The sequence below is a fragment of the Penicillium psychrosexuale genome (assembly GCF_028828465.1).
Source record: "Penicillium psychrosexuale strain IBT 29551 chromosome Unknown utg000003l, whole genome shotgun sequence".
Classification (NCBI taxonomy): Eukaryota; Fungi; Ascomycota; class Eurotiomycetes; order Eurotiales; family Aspergillaceae; genus Penicillium; species Penicillium psychrosexuale.
Window position 1 is genome coordinate 2,813,383 of NW_026643188.1, and position 21,411 is coordinate 2,834,793.

The 21,411-nt window shown below is 51.0% G+C and overlaps 9 protein-coding genes across 9 annotated transcripts; 4 read left to right on the forward strand and 5 right to left on the reverse strand.

Moving 5' to 3' along the window:
• Positions 1–804: 804 nt before the first annotated feature.
• On the reverse strand, positions 805–1,683 carry N7518_004987 (cytochrome b-c1 complex subunit 9; the record flags this gene model as incomplete). Its single annotated transcript, XM_057185914.1, has 4 exons — positions 805–864; positions 945–993; positions 1,075–1,140; positions 1,616–1,683. 4 exons carry the CDS (start codon positions 1,681–1,683, stop codon positions 805–807), a joined length of 243 nt encoding a protein of 80 aa, XP_057042684.1.
• Positions 1,622–2,269, forward strand: N7518_004988 (putative RNA binding protein Pym; the record flags this gene model as incomplete). Its single annotated transcript, XM_057185915.1, has 1 exon — positions 1,622–2,269. One exon carries the CDS (start codon positions 1,622–1,624, stop codon positions 2,267–2,269), a length of 648 nt encoding a protein of 215 aa, XP_057042685.1.
• A 573-nt stretch (positions 2,270–2,842) lies between these two features.
• Positions 2,843–4,828, reverse strand: hem14 (oxygen-dependent protoporphyrinogen oxidase; the record flags this gene model as incomplete). Its single annotated transcript, XM_057185916.1, has 3 exons — positions 2,843–3,667; positions 3,744–4,457; positions 4,523–4,828. The coding sequence occupies 3 exons, from the start codon at positions 4,826–4,828 to the stop codon at positions 2,843–2,845; spliced, it is 1,845 nt and encodes a 614-aa protein (XP_057042686.1).
• Positions 4,829–5,280: 452 nt separating this feature from the next.
• On the reverse strand, positions 5,281–6,778 carry N7518_004990 (mRNA-binding protein NAB2; the record flags this gene model as incomplete). The annotated part of the gene is made up of 2 exons (XM_057185917.1): positions 5,281–6,301; positions 6,363–6,778. 2 exons carry the CDS (start codon positions 6,776–6,778, stop codon positions 5,281–5,283), a joined length of 1,437 nt encoding a protein of 478 aa, XP_057042687.1.
• Positions 6,779–8,278: 1,500 nt separating this feature from the next.
• Positions 8,279–9,956, forward strand: N7518_004991 (cytochrome P450; the record flags this gene model as incomplete). The annotated part of the gene is made up of 3 exons (XM_057185918.1): positions 8,279–8,946; positions 9,091–9,175; positions 9,225–9,956. The coding sequence occupies 3 exons, from the start codon at positions 8,279–8,281 to the stop codon at positions 9,954–9,956; spliced, it is 1,485 nt and encodes a 494-aa protein (XP_057042688.1).
• Positions 9,957–10,158: 202 nt separating this feature from the next.
• Positions 10,159–12,208, reverse strand: N7518_004992 (glycerol kinase; the record flags this gene model as incomplete). Its single annotated transcript, XM_057185919.1, has 4 exons — positions 10,159–10,734; positions 10,800–10,966; positions 11,022–12,007; positions 12,075–12,208. 4 exons carry the CDS (start codon positions 12,206–12,208, stop codon positions 10,159–10,161), a joined length of 1,863 nt encoding a protein of 620 aa, XP_057042689.1.
• Positions 12,209–12,633: 425 nt separating this feature from the next.
• N7518_004993 (uncharacterized protein) lies at positions 12,634–12,986 on the forward strand (the record flags this gene model as incomplete). Its single annotated transcript, XM_057185920.1, has 2 exons — positions 12,634–12,790; positions 12,847–12,986. 2 exons carry the CDS (start codon positions 12,634–12,636, stop codon positions 12,984–12,986), a joined length of 297 nt encoding a protein of 98 aa, XP_057042690.1.
• An 814-nt stretch (positions 12,987–13,800) lies between these two features.
• N7518_004994 (MIP/aquaporin family protein) lies at positions 13,801–14,973 on the forward strand (the record flags this gene model as incomplete). The annotated part of the gene is made up of 3 exons (XM_057185921.1): positions 13,801–14,123; positions 14,185–14,731; positions 14,809–14,973. The coding sequence occupies 3 exons, from the start codon at positions 13,801–13,803 to the stop codon at positions 14,971–14,973; spliced, it is 1,035 nt and encodes a 344-aa protein (XP_057042691.1).
• Positions 14,974–16,033: 1,060 nt separating this feature from the next.
• Positions 16,034–20,805, reverse strand: N7518_004995 (GYF domain-containing protein; the record flags this gene model as incomplete). The annotated part of the gene is made up of 4 exons (XM_057185922.1): positions 16,034–16,350; positions 16,405–20,077; positions 20,142–20,568; positions 20,711–20,805. The coding sequence occupies 4 exons, from the start codon at positions 20,803–20,805 to the stop codon at positions 16,034–16,036; spliced, it is 4,512 nt and encodes a 1,503-aa protein (XP_057042692.1).
• Between the last annotated feature and the right edge of the window lie 606 nt (positions 20,806–21,411).

The following is a 21,411-nucleotide window of genomic DNA, read 5'->3' on the forward strand; positions in this document are numbered from 1 at the left end:
TGGGGGAGGTTACATCGCGTTCTCATCGTGTTCTTTGTTCGAGCCATCGGAGTTCGGCCTCGATCGAATCGGTCCGATCGTTGATCCGCCATCTGAGGCTTACAGCGAGATTTATTCGGAGTTATCTTGCAATTAAGTATTACATATTGTCAGAATCTAGGATGAACCTTGGAATACTGTCATTTTTCATCTCTGATACAGTTGGGTCACGTGACTGACTAGGCTGGTTTTTCTGTAGAAAAACCAACCCTCATTAAAGCGGCGGCAGCCCAAATAGGAAATCTCCACCCGCCAGGGAAAGTCCGGTACATATAGTTACATATGTACAGAAAAACACGCCACGGTTTGAAGACTTGAAGGTATAAAGGAGAGAGCAGTTGGCTGCTTCTGTGGCCTCTGTACTTAAGGATGTAAACTTTTATCAATCTGATCTATTTGGTCGAAGATGACCTTACCTGGGGACGTTATATGTAAGAACATTTCAATGTCTTTCTAGATGTCTTGGTAGATCTCTTTTAAAACCTATTTATATATCTCTTTCTTCTTGGTGTTATAACCATCAAGGATAATAAATAACAGCATGGAGTATGTAGACTCTAATATGTACGATACACCAAGGCGATAAAACGTGTAAACCATACAGAGGGCCTTTCTACGTATAACCAGGGATTGGTAGTCAAAATACAGATTTCCATCTATCACGTACAAGCCCACAGATGGGATGAGAAACAACAGGCACGAGCTTCACTGGCTTTTCCATGCCCCTTTACCCGCGGTATAGTACCCAATCACTTTCGAGTCCATTTACTCGTCATCTTCCTCGTCCTTAACCATATAACGGTGCTTGATGTCCTTCCATTGGCGCTATAAAGTGAGAGAAATAGTCAGCTTGGGTCCTCGCCTCGGGTATTGTAGACGGTCCATCGGGAAAGAGGTTCACATACGCCGTGGTTCCAGGTGTCCCAGACCTTGTTGGAGGCGATGTCGAAGGTACTGTTTTGACATTGCATGGTTAGTTTTCTGTATTAAGCTGTACAGCATGTCTGACATGCTCGAGGACTGGATGTAACCCACAGCTCAAAAGCGAAGGCACCGGCAAAAGCAGTGGTCAGCAGAACAGTGTTCTTGCGAATGAAGGTCCTAAACAGAGCAAAGAATGCGTCGGTTAGATTTCAATTGGACCGTTTCAGTTGCGATCGTAGGACCTAGGAAAGGGAGACATGCGAGTAGATAACGTTTGCGAACTGTGATGCGAGAGGTCAATTAGTACCGGACGTAGTAATGCAAATAGGAGCAATGGAAGAGGGAGTATAGACATACACCAGCCATTGTGAGAGATTGGGGCGTTTTCAACGATCTAAATTAAAGGATTCAAGAGGAGTATGAGGCAGCGAGAGTTGAAGTTGTGAGGTTGAAGTTGCGAAGGTTGAATCTGCGGGAATTGCCGGTCCGCTGATTGGCCGAGCCTCCGGCCTTCCGCACTCAACTTTCAATGTTCGCGTTGTTTTTCTCTTTGGATCTTTAAAGATACCGATCTTTGCCTCGGAGCTTGACTCTGTCAAGTTGCTATCGGACATCTCATATTTTACTAGTTCATTAGTTCAACCCTACAAACCGCACCATGGCCTCCAACGTCGCCAGGTCCGGCATCACCACCGATGCCCAGACCGGCGAACGATACATTCCCTCGTCAGTCCGTGCCGACGGTTCTAAACGCAAGGAGATCCGCGTGCGCCCCGGCTACAAGCCCCCTGAGGATGTCGAACTATACAAAAACCGGGCAGCGGCAGCATGGAAAACCCGCGGAAAAGGCGGGGTGCCGGGAGCGGAAGCATTGAGCAGCGAAGACGACAAGACCAGGACCGCAGCGAAACCCACAGTTGCCGCCGCCACTGCCGCCAGCAACAAGAACGCTAAACGCCGCGAGGCCAAGCGGAATGCGAAGGAAACCGACGAAGCCGGGCCCACCGCCGAGGGCAAGGGCGCGGAGTCGAACAACTGGCGTGTCCCCGCACCCGCACCTAAGGAAGACAAGCCTGCTGAAGAGCCGATTGATCTCGAAGCCGAGAAGGAGAAGAAAGCTCGCAGTCTGAAGAAGAAACTACGCCAGGCGCGAGATCTTCGCGATAAGAAGCAGCTGGGAGAGGCGCTGTTGCCCGAGCAGTTGGAGAAAGTCATCAAAATTCAAGAACTTGTCCGGCAGCTGGATGTATTGGGCTTTGATTCCAATGGTGACAAGAAGATTGGTGACAGCAATGGGAATGCCTGAATGCCTTTTTGAACCCTCAGACGCGGGGTAAGATCAGATTCAATATTCCATATCCGTGTGTCGAGTATATGTCAATGTGCATATCATTCATCAGGGCTTCCCGCAAGCACCCCGGGAGCCACCAAACTATCCTGCATCATTGTGGCAAGTGGTTGGAAGTAGGTGGGTGAGAATCGTCACCTATATGGCAAGGGACATTAGAACTGGTTTCAGCCTTCCAATCACCCATCGCTTCGCCTGTGGGAGATTTCGGATGCTGTCACATCTCCCTGCCGTCTCCTCGATCGGGAGTATGGGTGCTCTCGCCCTTGACCCTGATTTAGGACCAGGACCGAGGATGGTAACAGACTTCACAAATGGATCAACTCTTAGCCTTAGGTTAACCGACCATGGGCTGGCAGTGAATTAGACATTAGAGATTGAACATTTGATATCCGGCCAATACCGTCGATTTCCAACTCTCAACGAGAAATATATTGTTTCGTTCATACATTTACTATACATCGCTTTGGCCTTCTCTGGTGTACATTTCCAAGTACAAGTAGCAAAGCCACTTGGACTAGTCACAAAGCATCAGATTTTGGAGTCAACAAGACGGACAGGAGACATCACAATGCCACCCTCAAGTTTCCAGCGTTTATAATCAAACGAAGTCCACGGACGCCATGGACTGGGCTCGTAGTTGAGCCGGTTTCTTCCGATGCCGTAGGTGGCAGATAAGATACCCTGCTTGACACAGTCGCCCACACTTACGCCATTATACCAATTTCCAGCGAGAATAAGCCGCTTCTGGTAATCTTTGCGAACTGTGTCCGAGAGCTTATACATGCGATCCAGATGGCCGACTGTGTACTGGGGAATAGCATCCTTCTGGAGACGGCTCCGTGCGACAGTCGGGGTATCAGTGATATTCATGTGTCTCTTGAGCATGTCGCGGGCCATTTTCACTGCGGTGTCGTGGTCTGGATACTCTTCGAAGCCATCCCAGTAATGTCCACCTAGCATGACGGTGAGTTTCGTTCCAGGTGCGGAATCTTGGTTGACTTCAGATGATGAAGGATCTGTCCCGTTCCCTACACTAGAGGACGAGGCGAAGATGACGCCAAGTCCACATTCTGGGTTCTGTTCGTAGGGAATCGAACGCGGTATGAGGTATCCAAAGCCATCCTCCACGGGTAGAAGGTTGGGATTTGGGTAATACAGATTGACGACTATTACGGTCACGGCATAGTCCTGTCTTCGTAGCAGTAATGGGGTCAAGCCGACAGGGTACAGCTTGGCTTCTAACTGCTCGGTTTTCCGCATGGTCTTCGCAAGTGCAACTGGAGGAATGGTGGAGATGACATAGTCATACTCAAAGGTCTTGACTTGGCTGTACCTGTCTGACCAGAATTCCATCTATTGACAGTCAGCATCAGTTTTGGGGCTTTGGGGCTTAGGGGTATCGCATAGCAAGGCAGAATAATTCACATACCGCAATCGCAGGAGCACGTGCCAATGCACGCAAACCTGTGATTTCCTTGTTCATTTGGAAGCGGACTTTGCCAGATGCTTTCAATGAAGCGACCAGTGCTTCAGTAAGCTGGCCAACTCCCCTCTTAAAGGTGAAAGTACTAGCTCCAGCTGCGAGGACTTCTAAATCATGCTGACGGCGCACTAATTCAGGGCCTGCAGAAATGGCGTCTATAGCCATAAAGTCTTCCATATTCCGAGTTTTCGTTTTGGAGAGCGACCTGGAGATGAGAGAGGCCGTAACTCCACCAGAAACTAACCCACCGATGCCCCCAATACCTCCCTCAAGGTTGCGGACGCTCCCCAACAGTGTTTGGGCACTCAATTGATCGATATCACCAGCATAAATCCCATGGTACACAGCGGAGACTATATTATCTGCAACTTTGGGGCCAAAACGACGTCCGATGAAGTCCGCAACAGACTCATCTTCCGCCCATTCAGTTGGGTGGCGGGGTGGAGTGAAGACATCCTTCACTATCCCTGAAAGAAATTTGTTAAATAGCGGCTCCATCATAGTATTCACAAAGCTGTCGAAGTTCTCCGCAAAAGAAAGTTCAGGCTTCGGCGCCGGCATACGAACGAGACGGTCCGGGTAGTAAATATAGCGATTCTGGGCCGCGGGGCTCGTGCTCGGGGTAACAATGAGGTCTTTGTACAAGCCTAGATTTGTCGCCTTTCAGTGGGGTCAGCATATCAAGGCACTGCAATTCGGAGCATGCACACGCGAGCAATACTCACCAGGTAAAGCAGAGGGAGTGACCCTGGGAGCGAGCTCCTTAAAGTCCGCGGCCCATACTCGAACACGACATTGCCACCATCGACAGGAACTGTTTCAGAATCGATCCAACCACCAAGCCGGTCTGTTTTCTCGAACAAGGTGATCGATTTGCATATGGGGTCTTGCGCGAGTTGCCAGGCGGCTGTGAGTCCTGTGATGCCACCGCCAAGCACGACGGCTGAGTATGTGCATTTTTGACCATTGAGGAGATGAGTCAATTGCCTTCGTCTTGGTCTCAGTGCTCTAGAGACACATGGTAGCCGCATATCTGCTGATCGTAAGGTCCGGTTCGCAGTTGGTCGGAGAATTGAAGCTAAACCGAAGGTCCTCGGAAGCTTCCGTTCTTACTTAAGCTACGCGGGGACCTCGGGAGCCCTAACTAACCAAGAGCCCTCCAGCTCACTTTTTCCAACAATCCTACGAGCCCGCACAATGGTTCATGAGACATTCGCGAATTTGTCTTCGCTTCGGTATTATTCTTTTAGAGGGGGAATCTATGAACAGGACAGAAAATAGTATCTGAAACAAAAGCAAATGCATAAAGAGTATCAACGCCCTTCGCTCCAGCCATTCCTCGTTCGTTGATCAAGATCGGGTTGTACATGGTATTCTTCGCTTCGGAAACAGACTGTTGTGGGATATGTGTTATTTTTTTTTTTTGGTTTCGGTTTTTGAACAGTGATTTTTCTTCATTCATTGGGTGTCATGTCAGGCGGAGTCACGCGGTCAGCTCCTGACTCTGAGTGTTCTCCTCGGTCTCCGGCTTGATCAACTCTTGCGGTCCATCCAAATCCGTAACAAACTTGCGCTCGCTGACATGCTCTGCAGAGCGCGGAGTCCACACCTTGTCAGCGTAAGCACCGCGCTGACCCTCGGCGTGCTTGTAGGTGCACTTCGGGTTCAGGCAGGGATTGAACTTGCAGGCGGTCTCGACATGTGTAAACTTGCATCCTTCGGTCTTGCAGTCGGCTCCATTGCGGCAGACTGGCATACTCGGGTGCTTGAAGTGACAAGTTGGGTTGGTGCAGTGAGGGAAGAACCGACACATGGCCTCTGCCTGGTGAGCAGATCGCACTGCTGGTGAAGGGTGGCGTCCGGTGCATTTCTTGTTCTTGCAAGCTGCACCGAATGAGCAAGTATCAGAAGGATCGATTGAAGTACCTTCGGGAGCGGCAGGTGATTGATGGGCGAACGGGCAATCCTGGCGCGAGCATCGTTGGTTGAAGCGACAAACATTGTCGGGGTTGCTTTCGTCTTGTTCACCACCCGCTGTGCTGTCCATATCCACGTCTGCACCTTCTGCCGCTCTCGACTTGTTGTAACTGCGCTTTCCTCCACGCTGGCCACCTCGCTCGACCCGACTGAAGAGCGAACGACCTTGAGAGCCATTCTGGGAACCAGTTTGGAATGCAGGGTTTACAGCGGGTGGCATGAAGCCAGGCATGAATTGAGACATCATCCGGGCTTGTTCTTCCAACATCGACATAAGCTGCATCTGGTTTTCCGGGGTCATCTGCATCATGGGGCCGCCTGGCATTCCCATGGCACGGCCACCGCGACCATTTTGCTGGCCGACGCCTCTCAATTGACCCCGGCCATTGTGACCAATGCGCCCGTTTCCTTGGCCGCGCACACGATGTAGAGCTGCATCCGAGCCACGATCCAGGTTTCGATTGATTTGGTTCAACATTCTTCCTTTGCCGCCTCTACCGTTACGCATCGCTTTCGGTCCTGTGGGGCTATTGAGGAGCACTGTCAGCATGTTGTAAACATCAGCAGAAAGGCACGGTAAAAACTCACATCTCGTTTCCGGCCTCGCCCATCTCAGCATCCTGGCCATTGGTCTCTCCAAACGGATTGGGCATCGTTTGAGCTGAGTTATCGAATTCCATTGCCGAGGGGTTCAACTGTCCCATGGTAGCATCGGTCGAGGCTGGAGCAACCCCATTAATTTGTTGGTTAAGCGTCTCGACTTGAGTGAAAAGCCATTGTGAAAACTCGAGGGCCGCAGTATCGCCTTCCTGGAGGCCAAGGAAATCTTTTGAAAGTTCAGTGGCAATTTGTTCCTCGGTCTTGCCGTTGACTAGCATGAGAACGATGTATTCGATCAGTGGTGACTCTTGGCCATCACTCCAACCCATCTCCACCAATTTCGGCTGGATGACGCTTGCGACTGCTTGCGCAAGAGGCGTCTCGAGAACGATTTGAGGCATCATGGCGAAGGCGATTGTGAAGTTAGGAAAAAGTGACAGGTTGGTGAGAAATTCACGAAGAGAGAGCTTTGCTGATAAAAGAACTTGCGCCACCCGATAAAGGCGTTTCGGATCTTATCGGCGCCACTAACAATGAAGATGCGATGAAAACGGGATGTAGTAGCGGTTGGGGTCACAAGTGAGTTTAATAGACCAGTAACAGGTTCTGGTAGAGAAAGCAGGACTTTAGCAAGCAGATTGAAGTGAAGCTAAAGACCCGGGCGACCAAAACGGATGTTTGATCACGTGGCTGTGGCTGGCCAGCGGTGAAGTGGGGCAGTACAATGCACCACAGGGCCGTCAAGGTCGATTTGGTATCAGCTCGAAGAGCCCTTACTCCTATTGTTGAATCCTATCTGAAGGGTCAGATAGAAGAGGTGAACAGGTTTGAGCTGTCGGAAGACATAAGGAGTTGATTTTGCGACTATGTACTAAAGTTCTACATATGCACTAGTACTAGTTTGTATATTCACAATGGCCATTGTTCCACTACCAAGCCATTGAGTTGTTGTGAATGGGTTTAATGGTTTCTATACACAATGAGAAGTATCTAGACAAAGAACTTATCGGTCAACTGATATCCGAGAAGGGAAATTGTCTTAAAATTGTCGTAAGGCAAGTACCCGTGAGAGAACAGTTAAAGAGCGATGATCCACTAGATCACGTGAAGGCTTAATAGGTCCACTAGCTCCCCTTAACTACGCACATCATTGGTCTTCCTTTCCCTTAACTACTCCGTACTCCGAATGTTGTATGTATATTGTACAGCCAGGGGTCTCGAGGCTTTCTACAGCTGTAGCCTAAGGCCTGAATGCTCAAGGCCTGAAGTATCAGGCGTCTTATACTTAACTAGGCCTTCATGAAGGACATGTGCACATACAACATAGTTAGTTATGCAGTGCAGGGATGTTTATGTGGCTGCAGCCCACATATCCACAACCTTGGAAAGTGTTGTCGATCTCCCTATGCCGCCAAACCCTGTCTACCGAGGTGTCGTGTCTTCATACGGCATCTTCGTCGGTGTCCCTACGATAATTATACAGTATGAAACCGGGATCACAATGGACCTGGTGGGGATCTATGTCTAGCCCATTCCCTTATGGCAATATCAAAGACAAAAGAGGGATCAATAAACGAAGCATGAAGTCACATAATGCGGGGCTCGCAAGCATCGCTCCTTTGAGCCATCCTCCTACACCTCTTTGGGATATGGGAAAAACACATCATTGGACACTACAAGTTCATTTATATTCTAGAAAGAGAGGATGGCTGTGTTCTCGGATTCGTAAACGCTGCAACCCGTATGGTCCACGCTGTTTGACAAGTCCGCCTTCATAAAATAGTCTTCCCTGTCATATGTTATGCAACATATCAGTTCTTTTTTCTCTTATTCTGAACGTGTCCCCTCGAAGACACAAACCAAAACCAGACCCTCAACTCAGCCCAGTCCAGTTCAGCGGCACCATGATTGAAGACATCCTTGAGAAGACGACATTCAGTCGGGCCTCGCTATGGCTTCTAGGGCTATTCGTTGCATTCTGCGTATTCCGCAAATTCCAAGCTTCAGCACAAATCGCCCGTCTCGGTCTCAGAGCCCCCAAAATTGAGTTCCGTCTCCCATACGCTCTTGACTTCATGTTCCAAGACTACCAAGCCAATCAAGTCAACGGCCTCATAGAATTCTGGGATGCAAAGATCAGGCAAGCAGGCGGCCTAACAAATGTGAAGACAGCCGAACTCGATGCTGGAATTTCCACCCGAACAATCATCACCAAGGACCCAGAAAATATCAAGGCACTCCTCACCCGCCAGTTCGCTGACTACGGTAAGGGTGAGTCCTCCCATCAGGAGTGGAAGGAGTTCCTCGGCGACAGCATCTTTATCACAGACGGGGAACTATGGTCTCGCTCCCGCCAGCTCATTCGTCCCATGTTTGTGCGTGACCGCATTGTCGACACAGAAATCTTCGAGAAACATGTTCAGAAACTCATCCCACTTCTCGGCGGTAGTGACTCTCCCAGCAGCAGCAAGGTAGTAGACGTCGGGTCGCTCTTCTTCCGATATACCCTCGATGCAGCAACAGACTACCTGCTCGGCAATGGTACAGACAGTCTAGATAATCCGGCAACACGGTTTGCGGAAGCGTTCAAATATGTTCAATAGCGTCAAGCGGAGTACTTCCGTTTCGGGTGAGTGATACTCGATCCTGTGCGACGCCACCATCGTCTGTCATTGGAGCCTCGCTGAACCTAATCTAACACTCAATCTCAAAACAGAGTCTTTAGTTTCGCCATGTCACGCACCGAATTCCGCGAGAACCTCAAGATCATGGACGAGTTTATCCAGCCATACATCCAAACCGTCCTCTCTCATTCAGCCGACGAACTTAATAAAAAAACTTTCAACCCAGGAGACCTTCCTCGACGCCCTAGCCAGGTTCACCCGCGATCCCCGCGTCCTCCGTGACCAACTCGTCGCCATTCTCCTCGCAGGTCGTGATACAACAGCCGGCACACTATCCTTTTGTCTCTTCGAGCTTTCGCGCAACCCAGAAGTGGTCGCCAAGCTGCGCAACGAGATTCGCGACAGACTTGGCGTCGGCGCCAGTGCCCAGAAACACAGCTACACCGATCTTAAGGAAATGAAGTACCTCAATGCAGTGCTGCACGAGACCATGCGTTTATATCCAGTCGTGCCATTCAACGTGCGCCACTCTCTGCGCGATACGACGCTCCCACGTGGCGGTGGGCCGGATGGACTAGCGCCTGTGGGTGTGCGCGCAAACACGCGGGTCATCTACTCGACGCTGTTGATGCAGCGGGGCCCTGATCTATATGACGGCCCGGGATCGGAGAAATACTTCAATCCCGGGGAGTGGATTCCTGAACGGTGGGTTTCCGGCTGGCAGCCCAGGCCGTGGCATTTTATTCCGTTTAATGGGGGACCGCGGATTTGTATTGGGCAGCAGTTCGCTATCATTGAAATGGGATACACTGTTATTCGGATTTTGCAGGCTTATGAGCGCATTATTGCGCTGTCGGTTGGTGGGAAGGATAAAGTCGAAGATCCAGAGCTTCAGTTCGAAGTTACACTTAGCCCTGGCTCCGAGTTGAATTGCGTTTTCCTCAAGGAGGGTGAATAGGCTGCGCACAGTGTCGTGTCGCTAAGGCAAGTGTTTCTTGAGCTGTGGTTGATTCTTTGAATTACAGCGCGATATCTCTCAGATCCGAATCTATGTCCTTCTTTGAACTTTTGTAGCAAGTTGAAGTATATATTGTTCGTACATTATGTTCATTCATGTGTGATCTAATAAACTCGTGACCATATTAGGAATAAGAATACAATTAGTGGCAGTTTGACTGTCGCTTCCGTAGCTTCTTCAGTCTTTGCAAAATCTCTACTTTCCGTAGCTCCAAAAACAAATCCTCTTCGTCCGCATCATCCAAATCACCCAAGACACTCCCCAGGGCCGTCTGCACAGGTAGAGGTGGGACGTCGATCTCCTTGACCGAGATATGGGCCCTCCCTTTCACACCCGTAGTGTATGTAGATCTCTTAACCACATGTGAGATTAAGGAGCTATCTGAGATTCGTGCTACCTTGGGCGGGAGAACATGATTCTTCATCGGTGCGTAGGTCTCGTTTTTCAGGCCAGCGGCTTCTCCTTTCTCGGCTATCTTAGATCCCACCCAGCCTCTACTCATTTGCACAGCCCTTTCCCATTGTGCAAATTTAGCAGAACTCTCTTGTCGCGGGACCTGGGACTCAAAGACCGTACCGCCGGAACGATTGATATCTCGCAGCTCGGCAAAGTTGTGCCAAAGTCCAACAGCAAGGCCAGCTGCAATGGCTGCACCGAGAGCTGTAGTCTCACGCATCTTTGGGCGGTAGACGGGGATGGATATCACATCTGCTTGAGTCTATATTTTAATCAGATTAGTTCTTGTTCAAATACTCACACGTGCAAGAGAGTATGCTTTTTTACCTGCATTGCTAGGTCTGAGTTACTCATACCCCCATCTACAGCCAGTTCGGAGAGTGTATGGCCGCTGTCTTTCTCCATTGCGTCTAGAATTGCTTTAGTCTGGAAGCAAGTTGCCTCTAAGGTAGCGCGTGCGATATGGCCCTTTTGGGTGTACTGGGTGATACCAACTGCATACTCTGTCAGACTTAATATAATATAACAGCCTGGTAATGAGAAACTCACAGATGGTTCCTTTCGCGTCATCAATCCAATAAGGTGCAAAAAGTCCACTGAACGCAGTGACAAACACACATCCACCATTATCTTCCACCGAGTATGCAAGGTCATTGACCTCTTTAGACTCGTGGAAAAAATTCAAATTATTCTGTAAAAATTTGATCCCAGATCCAGCAACAGCAATGCTCCCCTCAAGCGCATATACAGGCTTTCCACCAAAGTGGTAAGCCACGGTAGCTAGCAACCCGTGTTTCGAGAACACCAGCTTGTCACCAACATTGTACAAAAGAAAGCACCCAGTGCCATACGTATTCTTCGCCATTCCAGGTGAGAACCCTTTCTGCCCAACCAACGCCGCAGACTGATCCCCCAGACAGCCCATAATCGGAACCCGCGCCAAAGCCCCAGAAGCAACAGCCCCGTACGCTGTCGCATCAGACGAGGGCACAATCCTAGGCAAATAAACATTTCCCCTGATCCCAAAAAAGTCCAGAAGCACTTCATCATACCGTAACGTCTCCAGGTTCATAAACATGGTCCGTGAAGCGTTTGTCGAATCTGAGACAAAGACGTTGGCAGCCACGCCACCGTTCAAACGGTATACCAGCCAGGCATCGACAGTACCAAACGCCAAGGTGCCGCGGTCAAATGCATCCTTCACCCTTGGGACATGTCCCAACATCCAGAGCAGCTTTGTAGCCGACGAGTAGGTTGATAACGGCAGACCACAGAGTGCTTGGAGCTGCTCTGCCCCTGGTTTCTGTTTCAGTTCCGCGACAATTCCCTGAGAGCGTGTATCTGTCCATACAATGGCATTGTACAGAGGCTCGCCGGTCTCGTGGTCCCAGACTATGGTTGTTTCGCGCTGGTTGGTTATTCCGATGCTTTGGATGCTGCTCCGGGTGTGACCTTGCGCTTCGAACTTCTGGACTGCCTCTTCCATGCAGGTCTCTACTGAAGTTATGATCTCGAGTGGGTCGTGTTCATGCCATCTAGTAGTGGTTAATTTGCGTCCAGGCTGGGCTTTTGGTCCGATTGTTGGGTTGGACTGCAACTTACCCCGGGTTCGGGTAGATTTGGCTGAACTCGACTTGATGTGATGTTACTGGCTCGCCCTCACGGTTGAAGATCAAAAATCTGGTGCTCGTGGTGCCTTGATCGATTGACCCCACAAATATATCTGAGGGCTGCATGGTTATGGAGTGTTGTGTAGGAATCTACGAGGAATAAAAAAAGGAGTCATCTATTTGCGCATGACACGAGATGACAAAGAACAAAGCGTGGGAGAACTCGAGATATAGCAAGGAACATCAAACACATAAATATAAGCGTTTGTACATACTAGCTTCACAGTCACACGGCGGGGTGCCGATTCGAGGAATGCGGGGAGACACCGTGAGAATAGATTGGTGGGATTATCCCTGGCCAGGCGTGGGATTAGAGGTGAGAATTGGCTGTGCCACAACATGTATTGACCATTCGTCTAGACTCTTTCTTGGGCTCATTGGAACTGGGATTGTGGAATTAGCCAAGTCAATGCACTTTGGACTCATTAGGGAAAAGTTATTTTACCAGGAAACGGCTCGCTCGTCCCGAATTCCCCCCAAGCCCTGTCAGCATGACTTTCCTGCATATTGTGGAGAGAGATCAGCAGACGATTGACGACTCGGTTCATTTGACGAAGTGTCAGATCCAAATCGGCGGGAATCGCGCATTGACTCGGTCTTATTTCATTGTCTATAAGCAGCACCAGAAGGACAACCAGAATTCCGTCGGTGGATGGCCCAAATTGCGATTGCTAAACTGGTCAGAATTCTTCATTTTACCGCAGTTAATACTGCGGTGTTAACCGCTGGAGGGCAGGATATCACTTCTACCACACCGGACAACCCCGGTCTCGGTGATGCTACCTCTAAGCATATGGTCACACGGTCAACGGTCAACTGTGTCACTGCCGACGAGAAAAGATAACAAAAAATACAACCCTCAGCATCATCATGGGGAAAGACCAATCTCTTTCCGTTACCCTCGCCTCCCTTTGGAGAAGTCTGGCTCCTCGAGGTGACACAATTTGGACTTTCTAGAAAATTGCAATTGGGCCTACATGAGTTCCGGCACCTGAAGAGTTGAAGATGAGTAGCAGAAGACAGAGAAGCTTCTTCCTGCAGTTATTACAGTGACAAATACCGGTAAGTGGGAACTATATACAACATTGCGGTGTCCAATGATTACCCAAAAGAGAGGAAACAGCCCAACCGGATCGGACAGTGACTTCCGGCTTCCTAGGCCAAACGGCTTTTCCTACAAACGGCCCCTGGAATGAACTATGAGCAGAAATGCGCTGTCAGAAATTTCTGCTCTAGGTGAGACAAAAAGACACCGTAACAAAAAGGAGAATGGCCGGCCCAGCAAGTTTAATAAAAAGCATACGTGCACTTGATCATTCCGAGTCTATCCGGGTTTGACTTCAGCTGATATCTTTCCTGTAAGCTTGCACGCCCTCTGGGGCTCTGGAGCCGGAACCAAGAGGACAAGACAGCACAGATACACACTCTCTTCTAGGACAAAACCCTGCATCAGCCAATCGAGCCATCATCTTCTACGAAGTACGGGATAGATTGAGGGTAAAGGGTTGGTTACACGGTCGTCCCTGATTCTACGCCGTTGATATACTGGGGGGATTACCATATCATTTTTGCGTGGCTGGTGAGATTCCCCCCGGTTGGTCGTACTATATCAACTCGAAGCCCCAACCCTGGCTTTTAGAGCTTGGGCTCTCCTTTCGATGGCTACCTGGAAAGAGCTTGAGCTTAATCCAATGGCAAAAGACCGCCGTGAAACTCTCTCCTCTGCAAGTCATGACAGTGGCTGTGGCTCGCTGTGTCTGACTGACAAGAACGAAACGGCTATCCATCACATCAACCGCGAAGTCGAAAGCCCTTATACTCGCCCCCTGCTCTGGTTCAAAGTGAGGGAGTACTTCCGTGATGCATTCTCTGAATTCTTTGGGACAACGATCCTGATTTTATTTGGGGACGGGGTCGTTGCTCAGGTGCTACTCAGTCATGGCCAGAAGGGTGACTACCAATCTATCTCTTGGGGATGGGGGTAAGCCTCTTCTTCTTCTATCATCACTCAATACTCCCTTCTAACCAACGCTATTCACCAGACTCGGCGTCATGCTCGGAGTATACACTAGCGGGGCATCAGGAGGCCACATCAATCCCGCTGTGACATTTGCAAACTGTGTCCTCCGCGGGTTCCCCTGGCGCAAATTCCCCGTGTACGCACTGTCCCAGATCTTCGGCGCGATGTGCGGTTCTGCCATCGTGTACGGCAACTATAAGTCAGCCATCAACGTCTACGAGGGCGGGCCAAATACCCGCACAGTCCCCGGCTACTCGACTACAGCAACAGGCGGCATTTTTTGCACCTATCCAGCAGAATTTATGACAAAAACGGGCCAATTCTTCTCCGAGTTTCTTGCTAGCGCGGTCTTGATGTTCATGATATTCGCTTTGAAAGACGACGGCAATCTAGGCGCCGGGCCCCTGATACCTCTGGCACTATTCTTCGTTATCTTTGGCATTGGCGCGTGCTTTGGATGGGAGACTGGATATGCCATAAACCTGGCACGGGACTTTGGTCCACGGCTGACATCCTATATGATTGGGTATGGACACGAAGTATGGGCTGCGGGGGGCTATTACTTCTGGGTACGTTTTATTTGGGCATTGGGTCAACCCTTGTGAACCTTCCGGGCCTTCTCCGCTTACAAGTGTTTCTTTCTTAGATTCCTATGGTTGCACCAATATTAGGCTGCACCTTCGGGGGATGGATCTACGATTTATTCTTGTATACTGGAATCGATAGTCCAATCAACACACCCTGGATGGGAATCAAGAGGCTGTTGGGACCCTTCAATCAAAGGCGAGTCGCACTGCAGAGCCCAGTCTAAAGCAATCCTATCCTTACGCATGAGATCCTGGATGTAGGCGTGGAATGGCGACCATTGCACTGGACATGTTTTTTTGATCTTAGTTATGATCTGTTTATGACAATTTCGTGTGTATAAAGGGGTGGAACTCAGCTATGCTTGTTATGATTTATATTTGACACTATTGAGCCAGTTCCTGCAGCATCTATTTAACGTCATGCAATCTATTTTCAGGTTTTTCGAAATGGTTCAGGGCTTTGTCGTCGTCTCTCCTATTTAAGCCAGTATTTGAGTCTATACAGATAGGTCATCGGGCTTATAAGATATCTTCAAGAGCTATATCTCCAGTTACAGGCACATGACTATATTATTTTTATTTCTTACTCACAAAGAAATCATCCAATGTATGGTACCATACCTCTCTATATGGGCTGCATAATTCTAAAAGAGAGCACTGCAGCTGTCTTACTTTTCAACTAGCACATGATGTGGTGATGTTCATTGTGGTCATATTGTGCTCTTGAAGGGATATTTATTCAAAGACTTAAAACAGTAATTTGGACTCGAGAAATGTCACGGAATATACAAAATAGCCTACTATTAGCGAAGAAAACTCCATTCAAGCGCTTCCCTGAAACCTCAACTCTGTCTGGTGAACTGAATGGTGCCATTGAATGCAGCACTAAACGATCATGCGAGCAAAACAGCAATGAAGCATACAAGATGAGATGAAATGATATAAACCAGTGATAATTCATCGACTCAGACTATGACACGTATGTTTTGACTCGATTGGAAGACAATGGATTTTAGGTCACGTCGACTTGACCACCTCCCACGACCGGAACGGTGCTGAATAAGCATGCAGTATCTACGGATATTGCTACAAGGTATCTCTGTACGTACGTCCGAAAAAGATGCACAATTCAGAACCGATATCAATGCTACTAGGAGTATGATGCTAGGCACGGCGAAGACACGCAACAAACATGGACACGTATCTCACATAAATAGAAACAACAGATCCGACTCAGCTATCTAGGCTCAAAAAACAGCTTGAACAGAAAAGCTAATGCACACCTTACCGCTTGCCCTTCTTGCGGGGAGCGACAACCTTGAACGCAGAGCTGGCAGCCTCCTCCTCACGCTGAGCAGCAGCCGCAATCGTAGCAGCAGAGCCCTTCTTGGCAACCTCGCTCCAGCCACCGCCGTTCTTCTGCTCACCGAAAGCACTGGGTGAGACGGGGTCGACAATGCCCTTATCGGCAAGCTTGCGGCGGCGGATGAATTCCTCCGAAAAGCGACGGCCGTCCAGAGTCTGGGAATTGGCGTAGACAGAGTCGGAGATGATCTCAGCCTCAGCGGGTAGGAAGAGCAATTGCTGGACGAAATCGTCGACTAGAGATAAGATGTTAGTATGGAGACGGTATAAATTGACAGGGCGAAACTCACCATTGATGCTGCTGTTCAACCCCTTGCTCAGAGCCAGAGTAGCCCACTTAGTGAACTCCTCAACGGCCTGGTTGGGGTTGGACTGGGGGGTGCCGCCGCTTGTCACCGTACGGGTAGTGGTAACAGGGCGGGGCTTAGTGATGAGAGGCGAGATTGGGACGGTTCCGCTAGCCGTGCGGGGTCCAAGGGCTGGTGCAGTTGGCACACCCTTGACCTTGCCACTAGCACCGACGGTGGTCCAGGCACTAGAGCCCTGGCCACCGGGGGCGACGGGAGCAGGACCCTTGCTAGCAAGATCTGCATAACGCTTGCCGACAGAGGAGGGAACTGGAGGGCTTGGGGTCGCAGCCATAGCGGCGGCGGCGGCAGCAGCCGCGCGGTTCTTGCGGGCCTCCTCCTCCTTCTGGATCTGAGCGAGAGTCTTCTTAGCGGTAGTGGCGGTGGGTGTTGGTTGGGTCTTGTTGGCCCAAGGAGACCCAGCCGAGGCAGGGGTGGCCGGAGATCCAGCGCTAGCCCAGTTGGCAGACGAAGGGAGCCCAGGAGCTGCCTGTGCCTGCGCTTGGCTGAGACGCTCTTGCTCTGCGAGGAATTGGGCACGGCGTGCCGCAGCGGCGACTTCCTCGCGTTGGGCGGCAGTACGAGCCTCGGCTTCCTGGATCTCCTTGAGAGAGGGGCCCTTGGGCAAGTCATTTGCCTCCTTGGCCCATGGTGCGATGGAGGTAGGTGCAGCGTCAACGGGAGTTTGAGTCTGGGAGCGGGACCCGGTAGCCAGAGACTCGGCGACGTTTTGGCGGTTACGCTGGGCGGTAGGTGCAGGGAGAGGCGACGCGGAGGGTGGGGGAGGGAAAGGTTGGGGCATAGCGTGGTCAACCTTGTTTCCCCAGACCGATTCAGGAGGGCCATGGCTATGTTCATGTTCCTGCTGCTGGCGTTGAGCAGAAGCAGCCTTGTGGACTTGCTGAGAAAGAGTGAGAGGCTTAGCGCCGGTAACAGAGTCGGTCAACTGTTGAGCTGCCTCCTCCATCTCGGCCGCAACCTCTGCTTCGAGTTGCCGAGATGCGGCGGCAGGGTGGGTAGGCAGGCCTTCAGCGGTGCGCATGCCCATCTCGCCTTCCTGGGCCCGCAAGGCATGGAACTGGCGAAGACGCTCCTCGCGAGCGTGCTGATCAAATGGATCATCTTCATGAGCCTTGTCAAAGTCCTCTTGCTCTTGTTGAAGCTGAGCACGATCCTGAAGCATTTGAGTAACCTGCTGGGACTGCAAAAAGTTATCGGGCTGGCGGCCAGAGAATGAACCAGCACTGCCAAAGGCAAATGGATCCTGGCGGCTGATATTCAGGCGATCAAGTAGAGCAGGGAGCTGATCCTGGTTGCCGAAATCCGTTCCCAGCATTCCGGGTCCCACGTTCAAACCGCCCTGCCTCGGTGCAACACCATCGAAGAATCCAGGGATGCCTTGAGACTGCTGCTGCATGGGAGCTTGGATCGGGGATGGCTGGTAGCCAACGGGTGAAGTGATGCTTGAGAAGCTAGGCTGGCTTTGGAGGCTATGTGCGCTAGACTGGTGCTGCAGCGAAGGGTTCAGCGAGGATGAGGGAGCACCAGGAGGAGCCATCTGCTTCATAATGGCCTGCTGTTGAGCCAAGTGTTCCTTCTGTCGAGCCATCAGGTACTGTTCTTCCTGCTTGCGTCGTTCGAGCGCATTTTGCTGCTCGGCTGTCAAGGTGGTGCCGAAGCTTGGGAAACTACCCGGGAAGGGAGGCTGAGCAGATCCGGCGGTCGTGTTAGTCCACTGGGCAACTGTCGGTTCCGGGCCATGAGGAAGGCCAATCTGAGGCACAAGGAAAGGTTCGCGTGAGTTCCCAATGCGTCTCACTAGCTGAGCTAAGGGCTCAAATTCGGTGTCCTCGAGCTTCTTGATTTGCAAGTCAGGGCTGAAGAAGCCCGCCTTGAACCAATCATGCATCTCAAGTCCAGTCCACGGGCCCTGGATATTGCCTTGCGGATCCCGGTAGATCCAACGCATCCTATCCGGCATAACCATGGTACGCTGCTGAGAAGCAGGAATGCCTGCGCCAGGAGTTTGACTCGAAGGAATGTCATGACCAGCAAGGTTTGGAATAGAGCCAACGGCCGAGACGGGTGTTTGCGAAGTAGGCGTTGAGCCATGGTGGCTTGCTTGACCTGCCTTGTCGCCTTGCGAAGGGTCGAGTCCATCTAGGCCCACAGAGCCGGGCCTTCCTTGCTCGTCCTGCATGGAAGAGAAGAGGGCACCGAGTTTGCTTGATCGGCCGATGCTTCCAGTGCCAGTCATACCGGCGTGGGGGCTAAATAGACCACCTCCACCTAGGGTTGACAAGCTAGGGGACTGGAGATCGCCCATAGAGCCAAATATGGGGTCACCGAAACCACCAACAAATGCAGAACGCTCACGAGTGGGCGTGCCGACAGCAGCCCCAGATGACCAAGTTGACGCTCCGCCTAGGGAAGACAGACCACCGAGACCACCGAGACCAGAGAAAGTGCGGTTGGCGTTGACACTGGAGTTCTGGCTGCGGTCCACAGTAGGAAGATCGATCCCTGAGCCAGCCCGTCTCATCGCGCCGAATGGGTTGGAATGATCCCGAAGTCCGCTAATTCCGGGATGCTGGGCAGGCTGAATATCCGATCCGTCAGTGTCGACATCTTCGGGTTCCTGGCGTTCACCATGACGATCACCATGCGGGCTCTGGTAAGGATTAGTGTTGGTTGGACTATTTGGCTCGTGGCCCTGGAGTAGGCTGGGAGTTGGGTTCCGCGAGTTCTCCTGGCTTTGCATCAACTCCCGGAATCCGGGAATGCTCGAGGTCATGCCGAATGCGCCAAACCCGAGATCAGACTGAGGAGGACCTTCAACATCCTGAGACCCACCAAGAGCAGCGCTGCCACTGCGAGGCTCGTCGAACGGATTAGTTTCGCTTCGGTTGGCGCGAGTCTTGACAGCATCTCCCCAGGGCGACTGCGAACGCGCATCACTGTCATTTTCAGCAAGACGTTCAAGGTTGCCCATGGGCTTTTCCTTAGCGGAACCGGCAATATCTTCAGTGCTATCCTTGGACAGCAACCCCTTGAATCTGCTTTCTCCACGGAGACTTCCGTATCCGGGTTTCTTTTCGGTCGTGGGAGTGCCAGAGCCAGAGCCGGAACCAAGAGAGAAAGCTCCAAAGGCACCCATCGGAGAGAAATTGGCATTATGGGAGGCCGAACCCCAGGGAGAGTTCGGTCCACCAACGCCCGTATTGATTGGATTCGTGGAGCTGCGTTTCAAAGAGCTAAAGGGAGAGGCAGGGTCCTCCCTGCTATCCTTGGCCTTCTCATCCACCTTCGGGTTTGATTCTCGGAAATCAGTTTTGCGACGCAGTAGGGCCGGCGGAGGGGTAGAGGTATTGGCCTCATCGCGGAAAAATCGGGAGCTGGAACCGGTAGGAGACATAGGGTTGCCGATTGATTCTCCTGTTTCTCGGCGTCGGGGACCCGGGCGACCGGCGGTTGGGGAGGAGGTGGCGTAGTTATTGATATGGCCCTGAGGGTAGGAGATCGAAGACTTCCGACCTCCGGTCCCTGGGATAACGTTTTCCTTCGCGGCGTTTGTTGGGGGTGGCTTCAGAGGAGAGTTGACTGAAGCGGCGAACATCTATTCGGAATTTTTTTTTAGCAAGACCACTCACTCAGACCCGAACGCATGGCACAACACAAACCTCTCTCTCGTCCTCCGTCATACCCGTGATTCCCAGGGGCTCCACCTGGCCACCGTGATCCCAGCAAATCTCGGGCCCTGCGGAGTTGTTCTTGTGATCATCCCGCTTCCCCCATGCTCCATTCACAGGAGCTGACACGGTGTGGGGATCCCAGTCGGCCACGAAGTATTCCTCCACGTTCTTACTCAAGGTTCCCTCCTCCCGCTGCGATTTATACAGCTCTAGAAGTTGATCCTTGGAGTATCGGGCGTCCCCATTCCGTGCAATGCTAGAAGTATTTGAGCTCAGGTGTGGGGGGATGTACGCGCCGCCGGCCGTGGGTGTCGAGGCAGATGCAGGCTGGCTACTATCCCGGTGGTGAGAGGGGGTAGTAGCAACAGAAGGACGGCGGAAGGTCTGCGTAGCTCCATTCATGCGGGTTCGGGACCTAGTGGGCATTGAAGGTTAGCATCGGATATCTCGAGCTCAAAACATTGATGGTCACAGCATCAAGCAATGATATTGGACCGAGCCTGGTGAGCAACAGCTAATGGAGCAGTTTTTGAAAAGGCGAAACAGTGTCTGCGTACCATTCTCCGCTAGTCGAACCATCCCCCCTCCGGCTGGGGTCCTGGGTGTTGCCGGCAGCGGCCGAAGCGAAACTAGATGGAAGTGGTGTAGGCATTGTGGTAAAGAGGCTTGTATGGTCGGATGTTGATCCCCCACGTAAAAACCGATTCTGAGATAGTTATCGCGAAACCTGTGGCGGGCTTGCAAGAGAATGTGTGATGCGAACGGATAGGTTGCAAGACACGAGATTGGAAAATTGGTGTAGAGTTGGAAGATGACAGCTAGGAGCTAGTCAATCGAAGATGTAGAGAGCTGTGAGAGAGGTAATGCAGAGATGCGAGCGCCAGACTAACAAGGTCGAGAAAGAGAGAGACCGAGTTTCGATTTCGCTTGGGAAGTTTCCTAGAGCAAAAATGATTAAGCGGTGGCCGTGGCAATATTTGTGCCTTGTTGTAAATACACGGTATTAGATTACTAGCGGTCGCGTGATTTGCCGTCTAAGAGTGGTGATGCCAGCGTATTTGTGGAACTATCATTACATACCGCCAAGCGCAGGTATCCGATACACGCACAACATTGTGTCTGCATACTCTGCCCAATGTATCTTCTACCTTGTTCTACACCATTGTGCCCAATCCTGTGTATTAAAGAAAAGAGACGTTTGATGACAGATGATGATGGTGTTTTCAAACAATTAGGGTGAATCTTAAGCCTGATTGCT